The sequence below is a fragment of the Physcomitrium patens genome, chromosome 7 (assembly GCF_059467195.1).
Source record: "Physcomitrium patens ecotype Gransden chromosome 7, ASM5946719v1, whole genome shotgun sequence".
NCBI lineage: Eukaryota > Viridiplantae > Streptophyta > Bryopsida > Funariales > Funariaceae > Physcomitrium > Physcomitrium patens.
Genome location: NC_143416.1, coordinates 17876859 through 17898370, shown reverse-complemented (window position 1 = coordinate 17898370; position 21512 = coordinate 17876859). Strand labels below are relative to the sequence as shown.

Sequence of the window (21512 nt, the reverse complement as noted above, 5' to 3'; positions counted from 1 at the left end):
CAATTTACATTTATACAAAAGTATTTTTATTAAATTTTATTCTTTATAGATCCTTTTGTATTATCCATTTCTAAATTTGCTAAACCTTGTTACATATACCCTTGTAAATATTTTATTTTATATTGCATTATTAAGTTTTTTCTTTTTTTATTAATATCATTCAAAGTCACATGTGTATTTATATTTTCTCAAAACAAGCTTATTTTTTATGAATCTATTCTATTTCATAGAAAATAATCTAATTTTTTTATGTCTTTAAATAATAAATTGCAATATAAATAAATAGAGTGAAATTATTAAGTAATTTATTTAAAATATATATATATATATATATATATATATATATATATATATATATATATATAAGTAAGTAAGAAATTATATACTCAACCAGCCATAAAAAGATGTAATCCTCTACAACATCATGTAAAGTGGATTCCAAGTAAAAATCCTCAAGAAACTCTTAAAAGGCTTTAATTTGTGTTGTAACCCTTATTTTGATTCATGAGCACTTTCAATATTTATTTTAATCATTAAGAAATATTTATAAATTAATTTCTTTTGTGAATCAAAACTAATTAGTGTAAAAATAAAATTTTAAATATGTTAAAACGTTCAAAGTAGATAAACTTAAAATTCAATAGTAAAAAATTATAATAGTTTGATAATTTTCAAAATTATCTATGTTTGTAATTAAATAAATAATTTATTTAGAAATATTTGGATTAAATCAAAAAAGCTCTAATAATTTTATAGAAATGAATTACAACAATTATGAATTCAAACTCTTTCAATGAATTTTTCTTCTTTCTTCTTTTTACTAGGTACCTTACACAATTTGATTTAATTTATGGTCTTTTTATAATAAAAGATTTTGATTTGGTCAATTCATCCCTAAGATAAAGTTGATTTACTTTTTCCTTTGATGTACATATAGATGTAAAAAAAATCATCTATAAAAGATCAACCAAAAACATCCACTTTATATATTAGTTTTAGAGACTCATTTTTAATTCTATCATATTCATTACTTTCATGAGAATAAATCTATTAAAAAAACACTTTAATGTCACCTTCAAAGGATGAGTTTTATGTTGATATCACTATTCTCTATAAATAAGTATTAACAAAAAATTGAGATACTACTCACTTAAAATTCTAATTACAAGCAAGTATATATATGTGTGTGTGTGTGTGTGGCTATATAATTTGAATATTAGTATGGTAAAATGCCTAAATAATTATTATAAATAGAATAAAGTATAAAATAATAAAGTAAAAATAGGAAATCTAGTATACTACTAATAATAAAAATTAATAAAATTTTAATTATATTTATTAAATTTTAAAATAGATTTAAGTTTTTTTTTAAAAAAAATGTAGAAAATAGTATGATCTTAAATTACTTTTAATGCACGTAGTACAAGTAGAATGTATAAGAATCATTGTACAAGTTGGTTTTGGTTTCAATTTTTCTTATTACTTGATCATACTTTATGAATGATTTTCTAAGCTTTCTGCATCCACCAAAATATTTTCTTATTCTACTAGTCATTAAAAGTCTTTATTTATAATTGTATTTATATATTAAAAAAAGTCAAAATAATAATATGATATCTTTGCATTTCTTTTTGTAGTTGAATTTGTGATTTTTGCACCTTATGTATCTTTTTGCCTAATTGTTTTAGTAGGATTTTAAGAATACCATAAAAAAATATGACTTTAATCAAAAGACCATGTAAGATAAAGTGCTTGTTAGTTAGAAATTCACCATATAAGTGATGTGTTTTTCTTTTTCTTTCATTTATTTTTTTTCTTTTTTATGTTTCTTCTAGGAGAAGATAGGATATAGAAAATGGACCTTTTCATTTATTTCTTATATCTATTTTTTAATATATATATATATATATATATATATATATATATATATATATATATATATATATATATATATATATATAATATAAAAAATTAAACTAGTAAAAAATAGAACATTTTCTATTATATGAATGAGTATACATAGGTTGTTGCTAATGACACTATAGTTTTTGCTACTACCACTATAACGTGCCATATACCATATGCTATCACATTTTTTGTTATTGCCAACACAAGACGCCTTCATTGAACACCACAATGCACTTTGTGAAATATTGCTACTACACATCACAATGGATAAAATACACATTTTTTCATGAATATGTATTTTAGTATTCCATAAAGTGCATTGTAGTGTGCTATGCAACTTTAGAGTAAGTTGTGGTAGCATTAGCAATATTATATATATATAGATTAGAAATAAATAATAGATAAATATAAGTTTGATAAAAAATAAATAAATAAAAATTAAGATTTTATGGTGAATCTATTGATATCTTAATTAAGATAATTTTGAATAAGATCAAAGTCATTGATAGAACTTCACACTTTATTAGCAAAAATACTACCAAATATTTTTTATCAACTTAAAATTATCTTTAAATGTATGCATAATTTAAGTCTATAACTATATCTTCTTAAAAAAAATCTAAAAATTCCAAATTTTTACTTAAATGTCCAAAATATATATACTACAATAAATAAAAAAATCAGTGTCCTATTATGATAAAGTAAAATTATCTAAATTCAAAAAACTTAATATCTAAAATACTACTATATTTAATCAAATTTAAGTTTTTAGTATTATAGGACTTGTTTTTTTTACTTTTATGGTTGAATTTTCTTTTAGGATAATTTCAAACTTTTACATAGAGATATGTAATTAATTTTCATATTATTAAAAATCACATGCATGACAACGACTTAATTGCTCATCACATCTTCAACACATTCAATGCCATGAATTACACCTTCAATATTTAAAACTATGTCAGCAATCTCACAATTTGTATGGTGAGATGCTTCTGTTTAGTTTAAGCAAGTTAGTTGAAATAGTGAATTGCTTTTGTTTTTCAGTTGGATTTTAATATTATTTGAAAAGTCAAGAATTATTTTGCAATGCTTCTAGTTGCTGGATTAATTTTCTATTAATCCAGCAACTAAATAAAATAACAACTAAAACCTACAATTAAAACAGTGTTTACTGTATATATATACAAATAGTATTTCTGTTGTCAAATTAAACTGCCAATAAGTAGAATGTGCAATTAATTTGTTGGTGGTTGATCATATACATTTATATAGTAATACATATTTAACTGTGATACATGATCCATAAATATCATCTAATTTCATGATAAAATTCATTAAATATTTAATTCTCATCTTAAGGTTTTTAAGCAATGACTCTTTAAAAATTTCTATTCATAGTTTTAGGATATTTTTACAAAAAATAACAAAAGTGAATCATCTTATTAATTGATTTGTCTTCAATATTTATATATTATATTTGAAAACCCACTTATTTGCACTCCTTCGTCGAAGCAAATGTGTACTTGCGTCGACGCAGCGATTCCAGCTCTCGAGCATCGGAGTCAGTGCAGATGGGTCACGTTGATTCAGAAACACAAGCAGATTTTATCAAAACTTAACTAAACCAAAAAGCGACGATGATTCTCAAGTGATTGACGAGCTCCTAAAGGAAAAAAAAAAAAAATCAAAATAAAATAGAATAAAAAGAACTGCACCAAACACATTTGCTTCGTAAAGAGCGCAAATTGCGAGCTCCCCATGAAAGGATTCAATGCGTCACATCGAAGCAGCTTTGGAAATTGTGCATGCCAAAGAGGTGTCTATTGCAGACAGATCTCCCCTCCCCTCCCGTCGCGTAGGCAGCATCAGCGCCGCTCTCCGCTGGTGCGCCACCGCCTCTGGCACCCATCACAAAGCAACGACCCAATCTTTCCGAAAGGCGTAGGAGTCAGCACCAGCCCACCGAGAAAAGCCTCGCCCTTGTGATGTTGTTGCCCTCTCGCCGCAGCAGAGTTGGCAGCGCCTTCTCCGGCATTGAAACGAGATCCAGACACAGTCTCCCACAACTCCATCCACTGCATGTAGTCACAGCCAGACGCGATTAAGCTTTCTTCAGACAACAACCCACTCTCGATTGGACTCCGATTTGGACAACTGCATGGAAGAATTCGTGGGATTTGGAGCGTGGAAGCTGGCCAAGCCCCGCACAATAACAAAAAAAACCCTAAAACGAGAGATTTAGGTGAATTCGCAAACAGTGGGATTTCTTTAAACCTTCCTTTTTTCCATTGGAATCCGCCTTCAATTGATCGCTAGAACCTTCACCCCATGCCATGCCATGCCCGCATCTTCACACGCTCACCACCACCACCACCACACACACAAACTTGTCCCTGTGATGATCTTGTGCTCTCTCCCCAACCGCTCTTGTGCTTACAATGTGTGTGTGTGTGTGTGTGTGTGCGCGCGTCACGTGGAAGTTCGGTTGAGAGGCTTCATTTGATTGCGACTTGGGTATGGCTAGATTGTGTCTTGTCACTTATGCAATTTGCATTTAATGTTATCTTTTTTGGAGGATTTTTTTGGAAATTGTTTTGAGATAAAGAAGTAAGAGGAGTGGAGCTTTGATCCTATTTGACTTTAGATTCTTTGACTTTCAATTAGATTGAAATTAAGTAATTGAGTTAAATCAAATACAAACAAGACAAGAGTTAAAAACAAAGAATCCTAAAATAACAATAAAAGATATAAAGTCTAAAATTGCTTAAGGAGAGACCCCACTTTTCAGGCACTTTGACTTTAATCACTAGTATTTCATTCTTATATTAGTTTAACTAGAAGAAGAAATTAGCTACAAGATTTGTAACCGGCTAAATAAATAAATTTTAGTAATTATGTTGAATACATTGCATTGATTCCCTATTGACTCTACTTATGATTTATTACTTGTAATCCACACAATTCATGGGCCAAATCAAACAAGTTTGATAACCATCTAATGTGTATGTTAACAAGTCAATGTATTCTTATTTATAGTCTTTCGTTCTATAAATAAAGTATCTTATTTTAAGAAGTTTTTTATTTTATGATTATTTACAAACAAGCTCAAAGAGAAGAGAATGTTTGATGTGAACATATTTTTTAAGTTTTTTTCTAAATTCATTAGAATACTTAATTATTTCAAATTTTTATTACTAATTTTTAGTTTTATTTTTAAAAAATGATGACATGATCTACAATGTTACAGCAAACATATCTTATCTTCTATAAATGCTTACAACTTTGAGTAGTCATTTTATTATTTTGTATCAAAAATCATAATAGAAAGGTTGAATAAATTTTTGAAGTATTAAATAAAGATTGATTAATAATATTATAAAGATAAATAAAACTATATTATATTTTTAGATCCTTAATATTAAAAGGTTACTATTGATTTGAATTTTAAAGAAATTAAAAGTTAGTCATATTGCACAAAACGTGATAGGTAAAAACTATTCTCAATAGATAGCTGACTATTTTTACATGTTACATTACTTTTCAAAAAAAAAATAAGGTGAATTAGAGTGACAATTCAAATATATTGATAATTAGAATTACTATCAACAAAGATTTATGGTAGCCAAACTTACACCTAAAGCTAAGATTTATAGACATCATATACTTTTAAGAACTATAAGTACAAAAAAATAATTTTAAAAAATAGATTATTATTTTAAACAATTTTTGCACCAAGTTGTATACATTTTACTTGTTAATATATATATATATATATATATATATATATATATATATATATATATATATATATAATATCAGAATATGATTAGTCATAAATCAACATGTTTGTATGTGAAGGCATCTAAAATAATGCTTCTAATTTTGTTATAGAGAGCAATTATTAATTATCATCAACTAAATGAATTTGGATAACTATTTTGGTTATTGTACATGTGTGTTGATATATTTCTTTTTAAATAGTAGTTGTTAAGTTTAAAAAAACATGCATGTGTACAAAAATTTACAAAATATTTTGTAAAATAATCAATGTAAATCTTTGGTGTGTTGAAGGAAAGAAATCTTTAAGTAGTTGCTAATGGTCAATAGAGTACAAGTGTTGTTAGGGATATCCCATAAGGTTAGGTGCTGGTCTATAGTGCATTAGAGTACAAGAGGAGGGCTGGTCCTAGGAGATATCTCATATGGATTGTAGCACTTGATACCTTCGTACTAATATATAGGGAAAGGGTTGGCATGGGAAGAATTATCTCATACCACACTCTATTTGTTAAAGTGCAACCTTGCTGGTCCTAACTTACTTGTGTGGAGTATGCTTTCTATGTTTCAACAGGTTATGGGCCCACATTCTCTTACCAAGTAAGTTGTTCTTGCATTATTTCTTTGTTGCTTGTTTTTGGTGGTTGAGATCTTATGGTAGAGTATTGCTAGTGAATTATTGAAGTCATTGTTCCTAGATTTGTGAGTTTATGAGCTTAGTGCGAGACCTTGATAGTGTCTTTGCCGAAGGAGCACTAGTATTTGAGAGTTTTATGAAAAAGTGAGTCATTTAGAGTGAAGTGCCGTTAGAGAGACGTTTGAAAGTCATAAAATCACATTACAAACCATTCCCCACCATTTAGACGTAATTTGGACTCAAAAAATGCAAAAAGTTGCAAAACAGCGAATTTTGGGTTTGTAGTTCAGCAATCTTTAAGTAGTCATATCTTTTGCATTACAACTCCAAATCAAGAGTTTTTTGGACCTACTTGTAGCTTGAGATGGCATCTTTTGAGGGTGATAGCTTAAGAGTTGTTGAAAAGTTTAGAGGTGACAACTTTCACCACTGGAAGGCCAAAATGGAGCTACTTTTGGCATCATTGGATCTTTGGGAGATAGTAGATGAGGAGGAACTTGCACCTGGGGTAGAGGCAAGTATCAAGGAGCAAAAGGACTTCAAAAGACGAAAGAAGAAGGCTTTTGGCATAATTTCCACCAATTTAGATGAAAGCAACTTTGCTCATGTCATTTCTTGCAAAGGGGCAGCAGATGCATGGAAGACTCTTTGCAATGTCTATGAAAGTAGGAATCTCTCCAATGTGCTATGGTCAAGGCAAAAATTCTTCACCGTGAAGATGGAAGAAGGTGAAGATCTCATGGCTCATGTGAATAAGGTAAAAGCACTTGCAAACCAGCTTGCTGTTGTTGACAAGCCTTTACTTGAAGAAGATGTTGTGATGACATTGCTCTCAAGCCTTCTGGACTCCTATTCCTCCCTCATTATGGCATTGGAGTCCATTTCAAGAAAAGACCTCACTTTGGACTATGTCATGGCAAGACTAGTCCATGAAGTAACCAAAAGAAAGTAAAAGGAGTCTATTGGGGAGCAATCAACACTATTTACAAGACCAAGTAAGGCAAGTGCCTCTTTTCAACGTTATCCTCCTAAAACTTATTACATTTGTAGAAAACCAGGCTATTTTGCTAGAAATTATTTCAAGGCAAAGAGAGGAAAAAGAAAGAATGCCAACAATGCTTTTCATGACCATGGAGGTGAAGACTTTGCATTCATGGCAAAACAAACTCCTTCCATGCTTGACATGAGCAAATGGATTGTGGATTCCGGATGTACTAAACACATGAGTCCATACAAGTGTTCATTTAACACTTATCAACCAATTTCAGCAACCAAGGTTTAGTTAGGTGATAATGGTATGGTACAAGCCATTGGAATAGGCACCATCACAGTGGAGGTGGTGGTGAAGGGCATAAGCAAGAGAATCACTCTCAAGGATGTGTTGCATGTGCCAAAGATGAAGAAGAACCTCCTTTCAGTGAGTAAACTTGTAACTCATGGGTGCAAAGTGCAATTTAACATGAATGGATGTTTTGTGAGAACCATGGAAGGCAAAGAAGTAGCAAAAGGGACTAGGGATGGCAATCTCTATATTATCAATTGCAAGAGGATCAATGGAGTGGAAGTTGCTGCCTTTGCTGAATTTCCATCAAATGAAGACAAGCTGGGCATTTGGCATCAAAGACTTGGGCATTTGAATGCCAAAAGCATGAAGGAGCTTCAATCCATGGTAAGTGGCTTAGACCTTGGCCATTCTACCATGAATCTTGCTTGTGAGGGATGCATTCAAGGCAAACAACATAGGACACCATTTCTTAGTGGCGTTGCAACAAGAGCAAACCAATTGCTGGAGCTTGTGCATTTGGATGTTTGTGGATCCATGAGGACACCATCTATGAGTGGAGCAAGGTACTTTGTCACATTTATTGATGAATTCTCAAGGAAGGTATGGATTTACATCATCAAGGCCAAGAGTGAGTGTTTTGCCAAGTTTAAGGAGTGGAAAGCACTTGTGGAGAAGCAATGTGAGCACAAGATTAAGGTGTTGTGATCGGACAATGGAGGTGAGTATTTGTCCAAACACTTTGATGAGTTATTGAAGCATGAAGGTATTGCAAGACAAACCTCCACTCCTTACACCCCACAACAAAATGGAGTTGCTGAAAGAGCAAGGAGTATGATTCATGCTCAAAAACTTGGGTATGAGTATTAGGCAGAAGCTACAGTAAATGCCGTGTATACAAGAAATAGGTGTCCCACAAGTGCACTTGAAGGAATGACTCCCCAAGAAGCTTGGAATGGTAACAAATCTTGCATATCCCACATGAGGATTTTTGGTGCATTGCATATGTCAAGGTTCCAGATAGTATGAGAGGCAAACTTGATGCAAAGGGCACAAGATGAGTATTCCTTGGTTATTGTGAAGGTACCAAGGCATATAGGCTCATGTGTTTAGATACCAAAAAGATCATCAAAAGTCGTGATGTAGAGTTCTTGGAGCATAAAAGTGGTAGTGAAAAGTGGGAGATGTGTCCAAGTGGGAGTAGTGGTGTGTTTGTGGACACATCTTCAATTCCAGCAAACAAAGAAGAAGATGAAGAAGAGCATTCTCAAAGTGAAGAAGGAGAGGAAGATGCCATGATAGAAGAGCCCAATACTATAAAGACTTCAATTCCAGCAAGATACAACAAGGACAATGAAGAGAATGAAGATGAAGAATACCAACCAATGAGTAAGACAAAGAACTCCATGAGCCATACAAGGCAGCAAGAGGTGCATGAAGACTCATCCTCCTTGCATGAAAGAAGATATCTAACACGTGAGAGAAGACCACAAGGTGAATGGTGGAAGAACCACATCTTTCTACAAGTAAGTGAAGACCATGCCAATGTTGCTCTTCTTGATGATCCATTGACTTTGTATGATACAATGAGGTGTGGTGATGCAATGAAGTGAAAGATTGCCATGCAAGAAGAATACAAATCTCTTATGGACAATGAGACATGGGAGTTGACTCCACTTCCACCAAATCAATCAACAATTGGATGTAAGTGGGTGTTTAAAACCAAAAGAGATGCTATGGACAATGTTGTGAGGTACAAGGCAAGATTGGTTGCCAAAGGCTACTCACAAGTTGCTGGAGTGGACTTTAATGAGACATTTGCACCCGTGGCCAAGTTCACCACCATTAGAATCATAGTAGCAATTAGAGCATCAATGGACCTTGAGATGCATCAAATGGACATCAAGACAGCATTTTTGAATGGAGAATTGGAAGAAGACATCTACATGGAGCAACCTCAAGGATTCATTGAACAAGACAAACACCACCTTGTTTGCAAGTTGAAGAAGTCATTGTATGGACTCAAGCAATCACCAAGAGCATGGTACCAACGCATTGACTCATTCTTTGTGAAGGAAGGTTTTGTAAGGAGTGAAGCTGACCATTCTTTGTATGTATTGCAAGCCAAGGACTTCTTGCTGGTTGTGATCCTCTATGTAGATGATTTAATCATCTTAAGCAACACCATGGTAAGATTGGATTGGTTGAAGAAGAAATTGGAGGGAAAGTTTGAGATGAGTGATTTGGGAGAGCTCCATTATTGTTTGGGTGTGGAATTCACAAGAAGTAGAGAATCAAAGACCATCACATTGAGCCAAAGCAAGTACATTGAAGAAGTGTTGAAACGATTCAACATGGGAGATTGCAAGTCCATTGGAACTCCTTTGGAGGCCAACTTGAAGTTGATGAAGTTTACGGATGAGGAGTATGCTGAAGTTGAGCATCAAATGCAAGGCATACCATACAAGGCAGCAGTAGGCTCACTCATGTATGCAATGGTAGGCATAAGGATGGATCTTGCATTTGCAGTAAGTGTTGTAAGCCAACACATGGCAAAACCAGGTCCTATGCATTGGACAACCATCAAGAGAATCATGAGGTACTTGAAAGGCTCTTTGAACCTCAAACTATGTCTTGGAGGAGATAATATTACATTACATGGATATTGTAATGCGGATTGGACTGGAGATGCAAACGATAGAAGGTCAACAACGGGCTATGTATTCTTTGTTAGAGTGGGAGCAATATCTTGGAATTGCAAGAGACAATGAACAATTGTAAGGTCCACAATGGAGGCGGAGTACATGGCAGCAAGTCATGGAGCAATGGAGGCAATTTGGTTGAGGTTGTTATTGGAAGATATTGGACTTGTGCAATTGGAGGTCACTCCATTGAGGTGTCACAATCAAGGATGTCTTGCTTTTGCAAAGAATCCAAAGCATCATGCAAGAACCAAGCACATTGATATTCAGCATCATTTCACAAGAGAGAAGATAGAGATGGGGGTTATTGATATGATGTATTGTGAAACCAAAGACATGTTGGCTGATTTGTTGACAAAAGCCTTAGTTAGAGAAAGACACAACAAGTTGAGTAAGGCATTAAGATTGATAAGTAATTGACCAATAGCAAAGTGGGAGTGTTGAAGGAAAGAACTCTTTAAGTAGTTGCTAATAGTCAATAGAGTACAAGTGTTGTTAGGGATATCCCATAAGGTTAGGTGCTGGTCTATAGTGCATTAGAGTACAAGGGGAGGGCTGGTCCTAGGAGATATCCCATATGGGTTGTAGCACTTGGTACCTTGGTACTAGTATATAGGGAAAGGATTGGCATGGGAAGAATAATCTCATACCACACTCTATTTGTTAAAGTGCAATCTTGCTGGTCCTAACTTACTTGTGTGGAGTATGCTTTCTATGTTTCAACATGGTGCAATATCATACAGAAAAGGAATAGAGAATGATAAAATTTAACTTTAAAAACTATAATAAAACTATATTTTTGTAAAATTTGATAATTTTTTTTAAGATAATTAAAATGATATTAATTTATTTATCATTTTGTAAATTAATCTTTAAACATATGAATCTTTGTTTTTAGATATATAATAAATTAAACAAATAAACACATTTTCTATTAGTTTTTGATATCATAGAATAAAAATAATCGTTTTGCACTAATTTTTGTTTTACATGCATTGAATAGGTATATAGTATTATTGTAAGTAAAAATACTAATAATAGAAAATATATATATAAGTATCAAATTTATATTTTTATGTTTATATTTACTCTTATTGAAAATATCATTGTCATTGGAATATCTATCAGTTTATAAAAGAATAAGAAAAAAATAACAAAAATAATAAACTTGATCTTTTACAAAAAGACAGAAGATTTCTTATAAAAATGTCAAAAACTATCTTCAATTTCATATTCTATTACAATAATTAAGTACACAGTATTGAGTTAATGTACTATGAAGGATATTCTAATTTTATAGCATTTGAAAGATACGTCTCTTCTTTTTGTATATACTTATCCATCTTTAGTTATACATGAATTTTATGTCTTTTGACTAGTTTGTGTACATCCATATTCTTGAAATTTATTCAAAAAACATTAAGACATTTGCAAATAGAAGCAACATCTATTGTATACAATAACCAAGAAAAAAAATCACCAAATTATATGATATATATAAAAGGTAAAACTTTGTCATCAAATATTTATGTGTGTGTTTTTTTTTTCTTCTTCTTTTCTTTTTGCATTAACTATTTTATCTATCAAAAATCTACCATCAAAAATTAAATTTGTGGATGTAATTGATAGAAAGATTTGCATGCATTGTATGTGTCTATATATAATCACAACACTTAATCTCAAGCTGAAATAGTTAAATATACAATTCTAATGCATTTCCTTCAAACCCAAAAATCCATGGATATATATATATATATATATATACACACACAATACATGTAAAGTATGAATGACAATGAATGAAAGACGGTAAGCATACAGAAACGTGAGAACAAAGCAGGGAGAGTGGTCCTGGAGTGTACAGCAGCCAGAGTTTGGTGGCCTTGGAGTGAGCAGGAAGAAGAAGCAAAGAAGTTATGTGCCCCATGGGACAGCACCCAGTTTCCCAAACTCTGCTTCACATGCTTCACAAACTGAGAACAGAAAAGGAGCATCAGCTCAGTCCCCCATTTGCGAATCTAAGTGATGGCAAAATGAACATGCCGGACCTGACCATGTGAACCCCCCAGCCTTTTGTTTGAACACAGACTTTGACGTTAATAATTAAAACAAAAAACAACAAAAAACAACAAAAAAACAACAACAACAAAGCAAAAAAACAATAAACAGACGAAGCTATCTCTGCACCCACACAGCGTAGTCACCTCAGTGAGCAGACACACCTCCCCACTTTGCCTTCTGCTTTCGTTTCATCTGGAATAGGAAAATCTGGGATTCCTTCGCACGAAGAATGGGTGAAAATACTTAAGAAAAAATTATTCCTTTTTTACGGTGGTAATACATGTGGGTGCATTGCAGTGGGGAGAGAGCAGCAATAAGTTTGTGAAAAGTGAGATAAAAGTGTAGCGTCGAAACGTTGAAAGATATCAAAGGATAGAATTGTAGAATGTGGGACTCTCTTTGATCTCCAAACTTGTGGAAGGATACCTCTGCAGACTATCATGTGGTAAGAACCAGCCTTAAACACTCTAGTGTTAATTAGTAGCATATGGTGTGTTTTTTTGCTAAAAATATGCATGATTGCTGAAACAGTGATTCTGTAAGAAGATAGGAAATCCAGCGACACAGCATGTGGCTCCTATATTTGGTGCTCTGCTAGCTACGTCGAACGTTCTGCCAACCCACTTGCGCCGTGAACAGATCCAATGAATCCGAAAAAACACGCACACACAAAAGGTCCTGCCTCGTAAGGTCCTCACGTTCTCAGGTTCGTCGATGCGCGCTGTATGCGGCGAAAATCGTACGTCCACTGCAACCACTACAAGTTAAATTGCCTTCGTTTGAAAAGGCGAGAGAGAGATGCATGCACCGAGAACGGTACACAACAAAGTAAAATCAAGGGTCCCGTGGGTTGCTCAGCGCGTTCAAAGAATGACGAAACAAGGTTTTCCACTGTACGGCACATGTACAATTACGAGAACTCCATGAAACCCTGAAAGTCCTTGTTCACTGTGCTGACGAACACTACATGGTCAGACATTTCACTGCTTGAGAGCGGTTCTTGACCACGAGGAGAAACTGTTGCACAACGAAATAGAAGCTAATCTGCTGCACGACACTAGATTTCTCGTGTTATTGGGCACTTGGAAATTGCGGCCATGTCTCCTTTTCAAACAGTTGCGGTAAGGTAGCAGCAAAGATGACAACTCGAGAAAAAAACAGAGCCATCGCCGTGCCGTAGACACGATGTGCACTGGGTCATAATATTCATGAAATCAAAATTACAGTGAGTGTCAATCAAACTGACAACTGCGCTTCGGCAGGCCACACAAATGCGTAGTCTTACTTTCCACAAAAGTAATACAAAAAAACCCCACTACCAGTCCGGAGGTAGCAGCGATGTACAGCAGGACGAACTAATCCCAACAATGTGCACGTTCAATGTAATCCCAATGTCAAACACAGACGAGTATGTATATGCATGGAGACTCACTAACAGTGGCGACCAAAACATGAGCAGCTCATAAGCCACGATAGATAGGGCAAAAATGACATTATTCACGAATCAGTGGTAGTTCTATTATAAACATCACTATCGAAGTCAAGCGAATTCCGACAAATGTCCGTTCAGGTGCAAATTACAGTACTGGACCTGCACAAAAGTAGCATCCAGAAAAGGAGAAAGAAGTGTCAACTTCTTTCAAATAGAGGGGCGTACAAACAATCTAAGACAAAAAAATTCTTTGCAAGCAGCACTAAGTACTTGGACAGAATTGTATGACGATGACAAAGACATTTAAGGCTCCATACAGAATATATATTTATATATGTATATACATATGTATTTATGAAATCAAAAGAATATTGCCTCGAGTGATACATTGCACGCAGAATTAAACATGCTCACAACACCCACATATCATTTTCCTTGAACACGTTACTACACTAAATCCAGATTTAATTATCCACAAACCAAGGCATCTTCGATATCTTAAGGAGACCTGACCCGTGACAGTGTATAGATTGAGGCGTTCCACGCACTTATCCTGTTTGTCGTAAGGTAGTGGCACTCAGGAAAATTAAAATTAGATTCAGTAGAATACAAAAAGTGAGCCAGACACATTACGCGAAGAATGGGCCAAAAATTGAGAAAAGGAAAGAAAGAAAAGGAAGAAAGGAAAAAAAAGAAAAACGCATAAATGCATTTGAAATTGTAACTTAAATAGAATAAATTTTTATGTTCCTATGCCGGCAGCTGCAAAGAAAATGCCAAGATGTGCATTGTGCCCTGAGTCCAACCATGAAATCGGCAAGATGTGGAGGGCCGTGGACAGTTCTACCGCTGATTTAAATTCAGCACTTCTTGTTTGAGCACTGCTTCACGATCTTGAGGACTGCTGTGCAAGCAGAATTAGAGACTTATTTTAATGAGTCTGCAAACTATGGGAACATGTGAAACATGCCCTAGAAAAACATAGAGGAGGTTTGAAAGGGCATGTTAGGGTTAGTGGGCATTACCTTTCCATATTTTTATCGGTAATGGGAATAGGAGGAAGTGGCGGGTGTCTCTGCTGATACATCTGCTGCTGGTCATGCTGTTTCTGTTGCAAACAATCCTTGTTATACTGCTGCTCCGAAATCTGAGCCAAAGATTTCAAATTGCAGCGAACCACAGTATCCACAAACATATGCGTCTCCTCGCGAGTGTTTCCATCGGGAATATCTACCATATACGACTCCAGGACGAGAGTGCAAGGGTGGCCTTCAACTTCGAGCTCGTGCAGAGATGACACGGAAGAGTAGTTCTGCAAACGGTGGCCCCCGCCCAGCACCCGAAAGCTAATGATATGTTTCTCATCATCCAAAATCTCGAGGCGTTCAATACTGCAAGTGGCTGGAACACTGGAGACCAGATGGACCTCCCGGATGCTTCCCACGCCACCATCGCCTTCAGTGATCTTGCAAGTTTGAATAAAACGTTTGTAGACCTGAGGCTTGTCGAAACTGCGCACAATCGCCCACACGATCGGCAACGGCACCTTAATCTGTTGCAGCAGGATGCTCCCGCACTGGTGAGCCTTCAGCTCGTGAGTATGGTAACGACATATTAGATCCTGCTGCGCCTCCAGCAGCCTCTGGAAATCCTGCCGCCCCTTTACTTGCTGCATCATACCGAGTGCCCCCATCGGATGCGTCGTGGTCGTAGTAGTGGTGGTGGTGGTGGTTGTCGTCGTCTTCGACTGCGGCTGGCTGCTCTCAGCGCCAACTCCTCTCACTGAAACGCTCCCGACCGAGGAAGGCGCCGATTTGACGCCGCTGCCCTGTGACGACGACGACGCAGGAGGGGGCTGCGAGGCGGTCGATGTGCACACTGAGTCGCTCCCACTACCGACAACGTCCTCCGAGGCAACGGCACCACGTCCTCCTTCCACATCGCTTCGAACCATCCCATGATCCTGCGAGATACCGAATGCCTTGGCCTGCTCTACATCTATCCTCCTCCTCCTCCTTTACCTCCGGATGCTTCTCCTCCGAAACAAGCAATACATCGCGACAACGCTGCTGCTGCTACTACTGCTGATGGAAATGACCAACCCCGGCATCTAACTTGCTGGCACTCCGAATCCAACCCAGTGGACGACGAAAGAAAAAATAGTATCGCAAGCCCACCATCCAGTTGAGGCGCGAGTCGGAGGAGGCGGAGAGAAGACGGGGATGGCAGCCCCCCCCCCATCACCGCGGCCGCCTCTCCTCTCTTTTTCTTTCCCTCCCTCCTCTCCATTAAGAAGCGACTGTCCCGGGTCCAATCCACCCGCGCTCGCTCGCTCTTGGGTTCCCCTACCCCTTTCACCGTGGATCCCCCACCCCCTCTCCTCACACCGGCTTTGCTTAGTTGGCCCCAACCTTGGAAAGCTTCTCTTTCCATGGCTTGCATTTCCCTTTCTCTCTTCTTCATCCCTGTAAAGAAATATATATATATACATATATATATGTGTAAATGCACATATTTATTTATTTATACAATTCTCAGTTTTTGTGATTCTGCTCTAAGGTTCTGTGTCGTTATAGTCAATGACTTTGATGCCATGAAGCTAAAGTTTGGTAATTTATGCTGTGAATGATGTTGTTGGATGGTTTGAGGGATGCCTTTTTTTCTTTTTCTTTTTTTTCATTTTTTTCGTTTTCACGCTTGACGGTGGTGTTACAATCGGTACAAGTCCCGACTGTTGATAATGACGGGGATATCAGTGTTTAGCTTTGAGAATTGGAGACTTCTGCACTTAGTACAGAATGCATCTTGGATTATTAATTACGTTCTCTAGTTTCTTATATCTGAAATTTATTTAAGCGAAACAACCTGGCCTCTAGATAGCATTTAAAAATTTTAACATTTCAAGTTCTAGCTCATGTTGGATATTCCTTAAGCGTTCGGTAATGTAAACTAAAGATATTTTTCTTTTTAATTTTTACTTTTTTAAATAACTCAATCCTATGTGTAAACAAAGGTGTTCGATTTAGGCAGTCCAACTCATAATTTCACGTGGGTTATTTAGTATAAGTCTATGCATATTTTAAGTGTGCAAATATGCATTACCTTGGATAATTTAACAATAGTAATAGTAATAAGAATATAATGCTCCCCCTCTTTCAGTGTGAGTGGGACTGTTTTTTTTTCAAGCTGTTTCACAGTCTCTCGGGTGTTGATTTCTTCCATGCCCCGAAGATTCGAAATATTCCTAGATGTTGAGGAATATTTTACCATAATGGGGATGAATAATAATAATAATAATAATAATAAAGTCATTTTTTTTATGCATGAGAGAGAGAAGAGAGAGAGAGAGGAACAGTCCAGCTAAGCTGCAAGAATCCTGCTGAAGCGCAAGTGGTTGGCCCTGCTGAGCTGGACAATCTAGCTGTCAGTCCCGATGGTTCTTGTCCCTTCAAGAACTTCTTTGCAGGTTCTCATTCATCCACCACTGCTGCCGAAACAACCTCGTCCCCTCAGAGGACCACGCTCCCGGTTCCATTCATTAGAACGACACTGATCCCACCCCCTCCTTCGTGCATTCCGTAAGTTCCCATGTTCACATATCTGCCGATGAGGCCTTCTGCGTTGCATTCCACTGAGTTCTATCCATCCACGTAGTGGATGACGTTGAAACCCTTCCCACGAATTCATCGATAACCAAGAGGACTTGAATGGGTCACTCTAATTAGCAGAACCTGGTCGAATGGCTGGCCCCCAATTTGGGCGATCTATTGGATAAATGATGCGAATGATTTGGACGGATGGTGGGGTTCTGTCAGAGAAACCGATCTAGGAAGATATTCGACTTTATGGATGAATGTAACTGATAACATTCGTCGTTTGAATTGGGGATGAAAGTTTTGTGAGTTGGATTCGAGTGCAACTTGCTTAAAGGAGAAAAAATAACAATCTTGGAAAAATAAAGCTATCCTTATTTCATTATCTCCCCATCTTTTTTTAAATAAACAAGCAGACAGATTTAATATTGCAAGCTTTCAAAATTGGGGTCATATCATAAATGACTATATGTTACGGCGATGAGCATAAGCTAAGTTTAGCGAACGATTTAATTACTTGGAAATATCCCCCATTGCATGTAACCCTCGTACCTGGTACCTGGAAAACGTGTATTTATATACATATATGTTATATTTTAGGAATATTACTCTTCTCCCACCGTTGAAATGCTTCAAATTGACAGTACAAAACAGCCTTTTTTACATTCATAAATAGTTGAAAATATTCTCTTTTAACTGGGCCTTGAATGTCATCATTTGACACACACACACACACACATGCTTGTATATAAATACATATAAACATGTGTATATTTCATGTTATTTTTTTAATTATATTTTATAAAAATGATAAGTTTTTATTCAAGTACAGGAATGAATGCGTTTCAAAATGTGAGCATATTGGAAATGCAATAATAAGTGCACTGAACAAGAAAGAAAGTGAAGAAGAAAAAAGTGAAAGAAAAAGTGTGAATTCTTATCTATGTCAACCCATATATTTGACAGGCCAGAATTAATAGATATTATGCTAGAACTGTTTTTTGTTTGGTACCATGTTATCCAGGTCAAGTGATGTGGACAAACATGTTCTATCTACCTCCTCTGCCTCTTCTAGTATACTACTCCTATTTGTATAGTTTGGAGACCCAATCATTGTCAACACTTAAACTAGTGTCTCCATGGCTGTTTCATGTCACAAGACTATTGAGGATGGTTTTCAAACATGCATTGCAATGCGTTTATACTTTGGGTTTATGAATCATCAAGGGAGAAAGCCTACTCCATTAAAAAGTGACATTAGCGTTGTGGTTTGTGTGAGAGCATATTTCGGAGACATCCACAGAGGGGACCAGACCAAGGAGGGGAGACCAGAGGGATGGATGAACGTACAAATGGATGTAAAGGAGCCGCATCACACAATCATCCATTGGGGGGGACGTGGGTTTGTTGTTGAGGTGGGCTTGGCGTAAAGCCAGCTGCGGAAAGGGAAGAAGAATAGAAGAATAGAAGAAGAAGAGTTGGGCGATGGACTCTTAATCAGTCATGCGTGATCTCTCTCTTGCTCATATTCTTCGAAGTGTGGCTGCCGTTTCTTTCCCCATCTGGCTGCGGACAAACACACATACAAAACAAAACAGAAAACTGGCAAGCAAGCAAGGAAGGCAGTGTGCAGTCTGCGGCATTCCTGGAATCATCCGGCATCGGGAACACCACCCAGCTCTAGCAGCGTCAGCAGGGAGCAGCAGCTGGAGCTGCACTAAGTTAACAAACAGCATTGGCAAATCGTACTTTGTGAGACTCACACATCTATCAACACTGCAGATCAAACTGTGCTCAGCATCGGTGATGCTCTGGATGCGATCACCCCCACCACCAGCACCACCAGCAGCGGCACCACCACCACGACCACACGGCCTCGGGGTTTGCGACGTCGCACGACCTGTGGAAGCTTCCCAACCCACGTTTTCACACACCCAAGTCTCGCAAAATCTCTCGAAAATTTGCTGCTCCACTGATGGCAGTATTTTTTTTCCTGGCGCTAACCCCTCGGCACATTTCCAATTGGGGAGTCAAGGGACCCGACGAGGGAGCGTCTCTGCTCCCTCGCGCGCTAAGTATAGAACTGGCAAAAATGGAGTGGCTGAGAGTCGCCCAGAATCGCGCCCCGTGACAAAACTTTGCTTTACAGAGTATCAGGAATCGCATTCGCTGCGTCTGTGGGGTGCCATCAAGCACCCCCCCCCCCCCCGCGACTGCAAAGCAAACAAGTTTCTGCTGGAAAACTGCAAATGAAAGTGTACTTATACTTTATTTTACGTTATTTTATTTTTATTTTTAACATGGAGATCCAGTCACTGCTGTGATGGGCAGCATCTGCTGTCATGGACGTCCTGGCTATTTAAAGGCTCAGAATCATCATCTTCAGTTGTATGTCCAGATCTTGTTGAGAATTGAGGAGGTTTGGAGGATTTGGGTTGCTCGTGAAACAGTTTTCCTGTGATTGTAGAACAAATTGCCGCTCATCGCTCTGCTGGTTGGCCATCCTCAACGGGCTACTCAGTTTTAAGGATTGAGATTATTGCGAAATATTGCAAACATTTGCAGAAATATGTGAAGTGCATGTAAATCAGTATGTAAATATATCTGTTTGTGTATATACTTGGGAAGTTTGGTTGCCATTTCAGACCAGTTGACGCACGGAAGGGAGCGCTTGAAAGCTGGCTGATAGATACTTGGGTTCTGTGGGGATGACTAAATGTGAGAGAATGACGGGCTCCATCGGCGAAGATTTGTACGTCATCGAGATCTGACGAATACATGGATAATTCATGAACAGATCGATCAGGAGGTCCGGAATTGGGTGCAAGTCGGGCGATGCTGAATGAAACAAGAATCAACGTGGGGGTCGATGTCTTCATCTTGGACGCCAAGTCACACATTCAGAAAATGAAAAGGATTGGGGCTGCATTCATAAAGTGTGGATTTGGAAGATCTCTACAAGAAAACACAAACCTTATATTAGCGGGTTTGAGAAGAAAGCAGATGCCTTCGCGCTGCTCCATGGGACCCGTGGGACCCGTCGCGGGTAGACCACGTTTGCGTGCTTCCCCTTTGAAGCCATCGATGCTTGTGCCATTAGCTCCAGGTACTGCTAGAAAAGTTCCTCCGTGATTGATGCTCCGTTGGTAGCACTCACTCTGCATCACGAACTGGTAAGAACTAGCTTGTTGCAACGCACGTATAATGCTTTAGTAGAGGGAAAGGCAGTGCCAAGGGATTTCAGCTGGAGAGAACGTTGTGATGATAATTTCTTTTCTTTTTATTTCTGTTGTGCTGGACTTTCCTTGTGCTAGTCGGCGAGTTTCTAGAATGAGAAGCACATTCTACATGCTGGATTATATTCAACTGTTTTTTGAAGCGGGTATTTGTTGCCCTGTTGTCTATCATTTATTCTTTAATTTCTGTGGGAATGGTACGCGTTTCATTGTGGAGTCTCTCTGAAGGAAGGAGTGCCCTCAAGATAAATCTGGACAGCGACCCTCGCTTAACTAAAAAAAAGATGAGATCATGCCAGGCTTTTGTCAATTGTTGAATAAGCCACCTCCACACGACGTTGTAATCTTTCAGTTGACGTTTTCTGGTTCATGTCTTCATCAGATCGCAACTCTCAACTACTGGCTTTTGGTTTTTAAGTTCACTTTATATCATCTCCAGACTCCTCATCCTTTAATTTTGATTTTTTTTTAAAGATTTTATGTGTTTGAATTCTGCTGACGAATAGAACGACGAACATGTCACAATCTTGAAGAACATCAGACCCTACAGAAGATGTCAATTTGTCGCTACAGCTCCTGTTTTCTTGTCACGAGATGGGCTACCTCAGGTTCCAGATTAGACCTCTGAAGTGTGATTAACTCTTGTCGAAATCTAGGACTGGCCCATGCTGTACTCCAAGTGCGATTAACAGTGGTGATAATTTGGAAGTTCATTGTTCATGTACTTGATCTGGCTGTACACTTTGATGATCTGTTGCATCATTTTTTGTTTATGTCTCTCACCAGCCATACACACACGTGTGTGGCTGCCATTACGGAACACACAGATACATATGCATATGTGTGTATGTATATATATATAGTGTGTGTGTGTGTGTGTA

The 21512-nt window shown here is 37.0% G+C and overlaps 2 protein-coding genes and 1 long non-coding RNA gene across 7 annotated transcripts; 1 reads left to right on the top strand and 2 right to left on the bottom strand.

Annotated features, from left to right (window-relative positions):
- Positions 1 to 3582: 3582 nt before the first annotated feature.
- Positions 3583 to 4336, bottom strand: LOC149988601 (uncharacterized). Its single transcript, XR_016504317.1, has 2 exons — positions 4186 to 4336; positions 3583 to 3986 (listed from the first exon to the last, which is right to left on the bottom strand). It is a non-coding gene; the product is annotated as an uncharacterized LOC149988601 (long non-coding RNA).
- A 9185-nt stretch (positions 4337 to 13521) lies between these two features.
- Positions 13522 to 15939, bottom strand: LOC112284842 (abscisic acid receptor PYL8). Of its 4 annotated transcripts, none has more exons than XM_024525150.3 (2): positions 14828 to 15939; positions 13522 to 13961 (listed from the first exon to the last, which is right to left on the bottom strand). In XM_024525150.3, exons 1-2 carry the CDS (start codon positions 15754 to 15756, stop codon positions 13937 to 13939), a joined length of 954 nt encoding a protein of 317 aa, XP_024380918.1. In that variant the 5' UTR covers positions 15757 to 15939; the 3' UTR covers positions 13522 to 13936. The 4 variants fall into 4 exon arrangements, with proteins under 4 accessions (XP_024380918.1, XP_024380916.1, XP_024380917.1 ...); XM_024525148.3 differs by having other exon boundaries at positions 13603 to 14703; XM_024525149.3 differs by lacking the exon at positions 13522 to 13961 and adding an exon at positions 14105 to 14355.
- A 2370-nt stretch (positions 15940 to 18309) lies between these two features.
- LOC112284264 (uncharacterized) lies at positions 18310 to 21344 on the top strand. 2 transcript variants are annotated; one of them, XM_090252212.1, is made up of 2 exons: positions 18310 to 19889; positions 20193 to 21344. In XM_090252212.1, exon 1 carries the CDS (start codon positions 18899 to 18901, stop codon positions 19646 to 19648), a length of 750 nt encoding a protein of 249 aa, XP_090108338.1. In that variant the 5' UTR covers positions 18310 to 18898; the 3' UTR covers positions 19649 to 19889; positions 20193 to 21344. The 2 variants fall into 2 exon arrangements, with proteins under 2 accessions (XP_090108338.1, XP_073391153.1); XM_073535052.2 differs by having other exon boundaries at positions 18310 to 20568; positions 20849 to 21344.
- Positions 21345 to 21512: the final 168 nt, after the last annotated feature.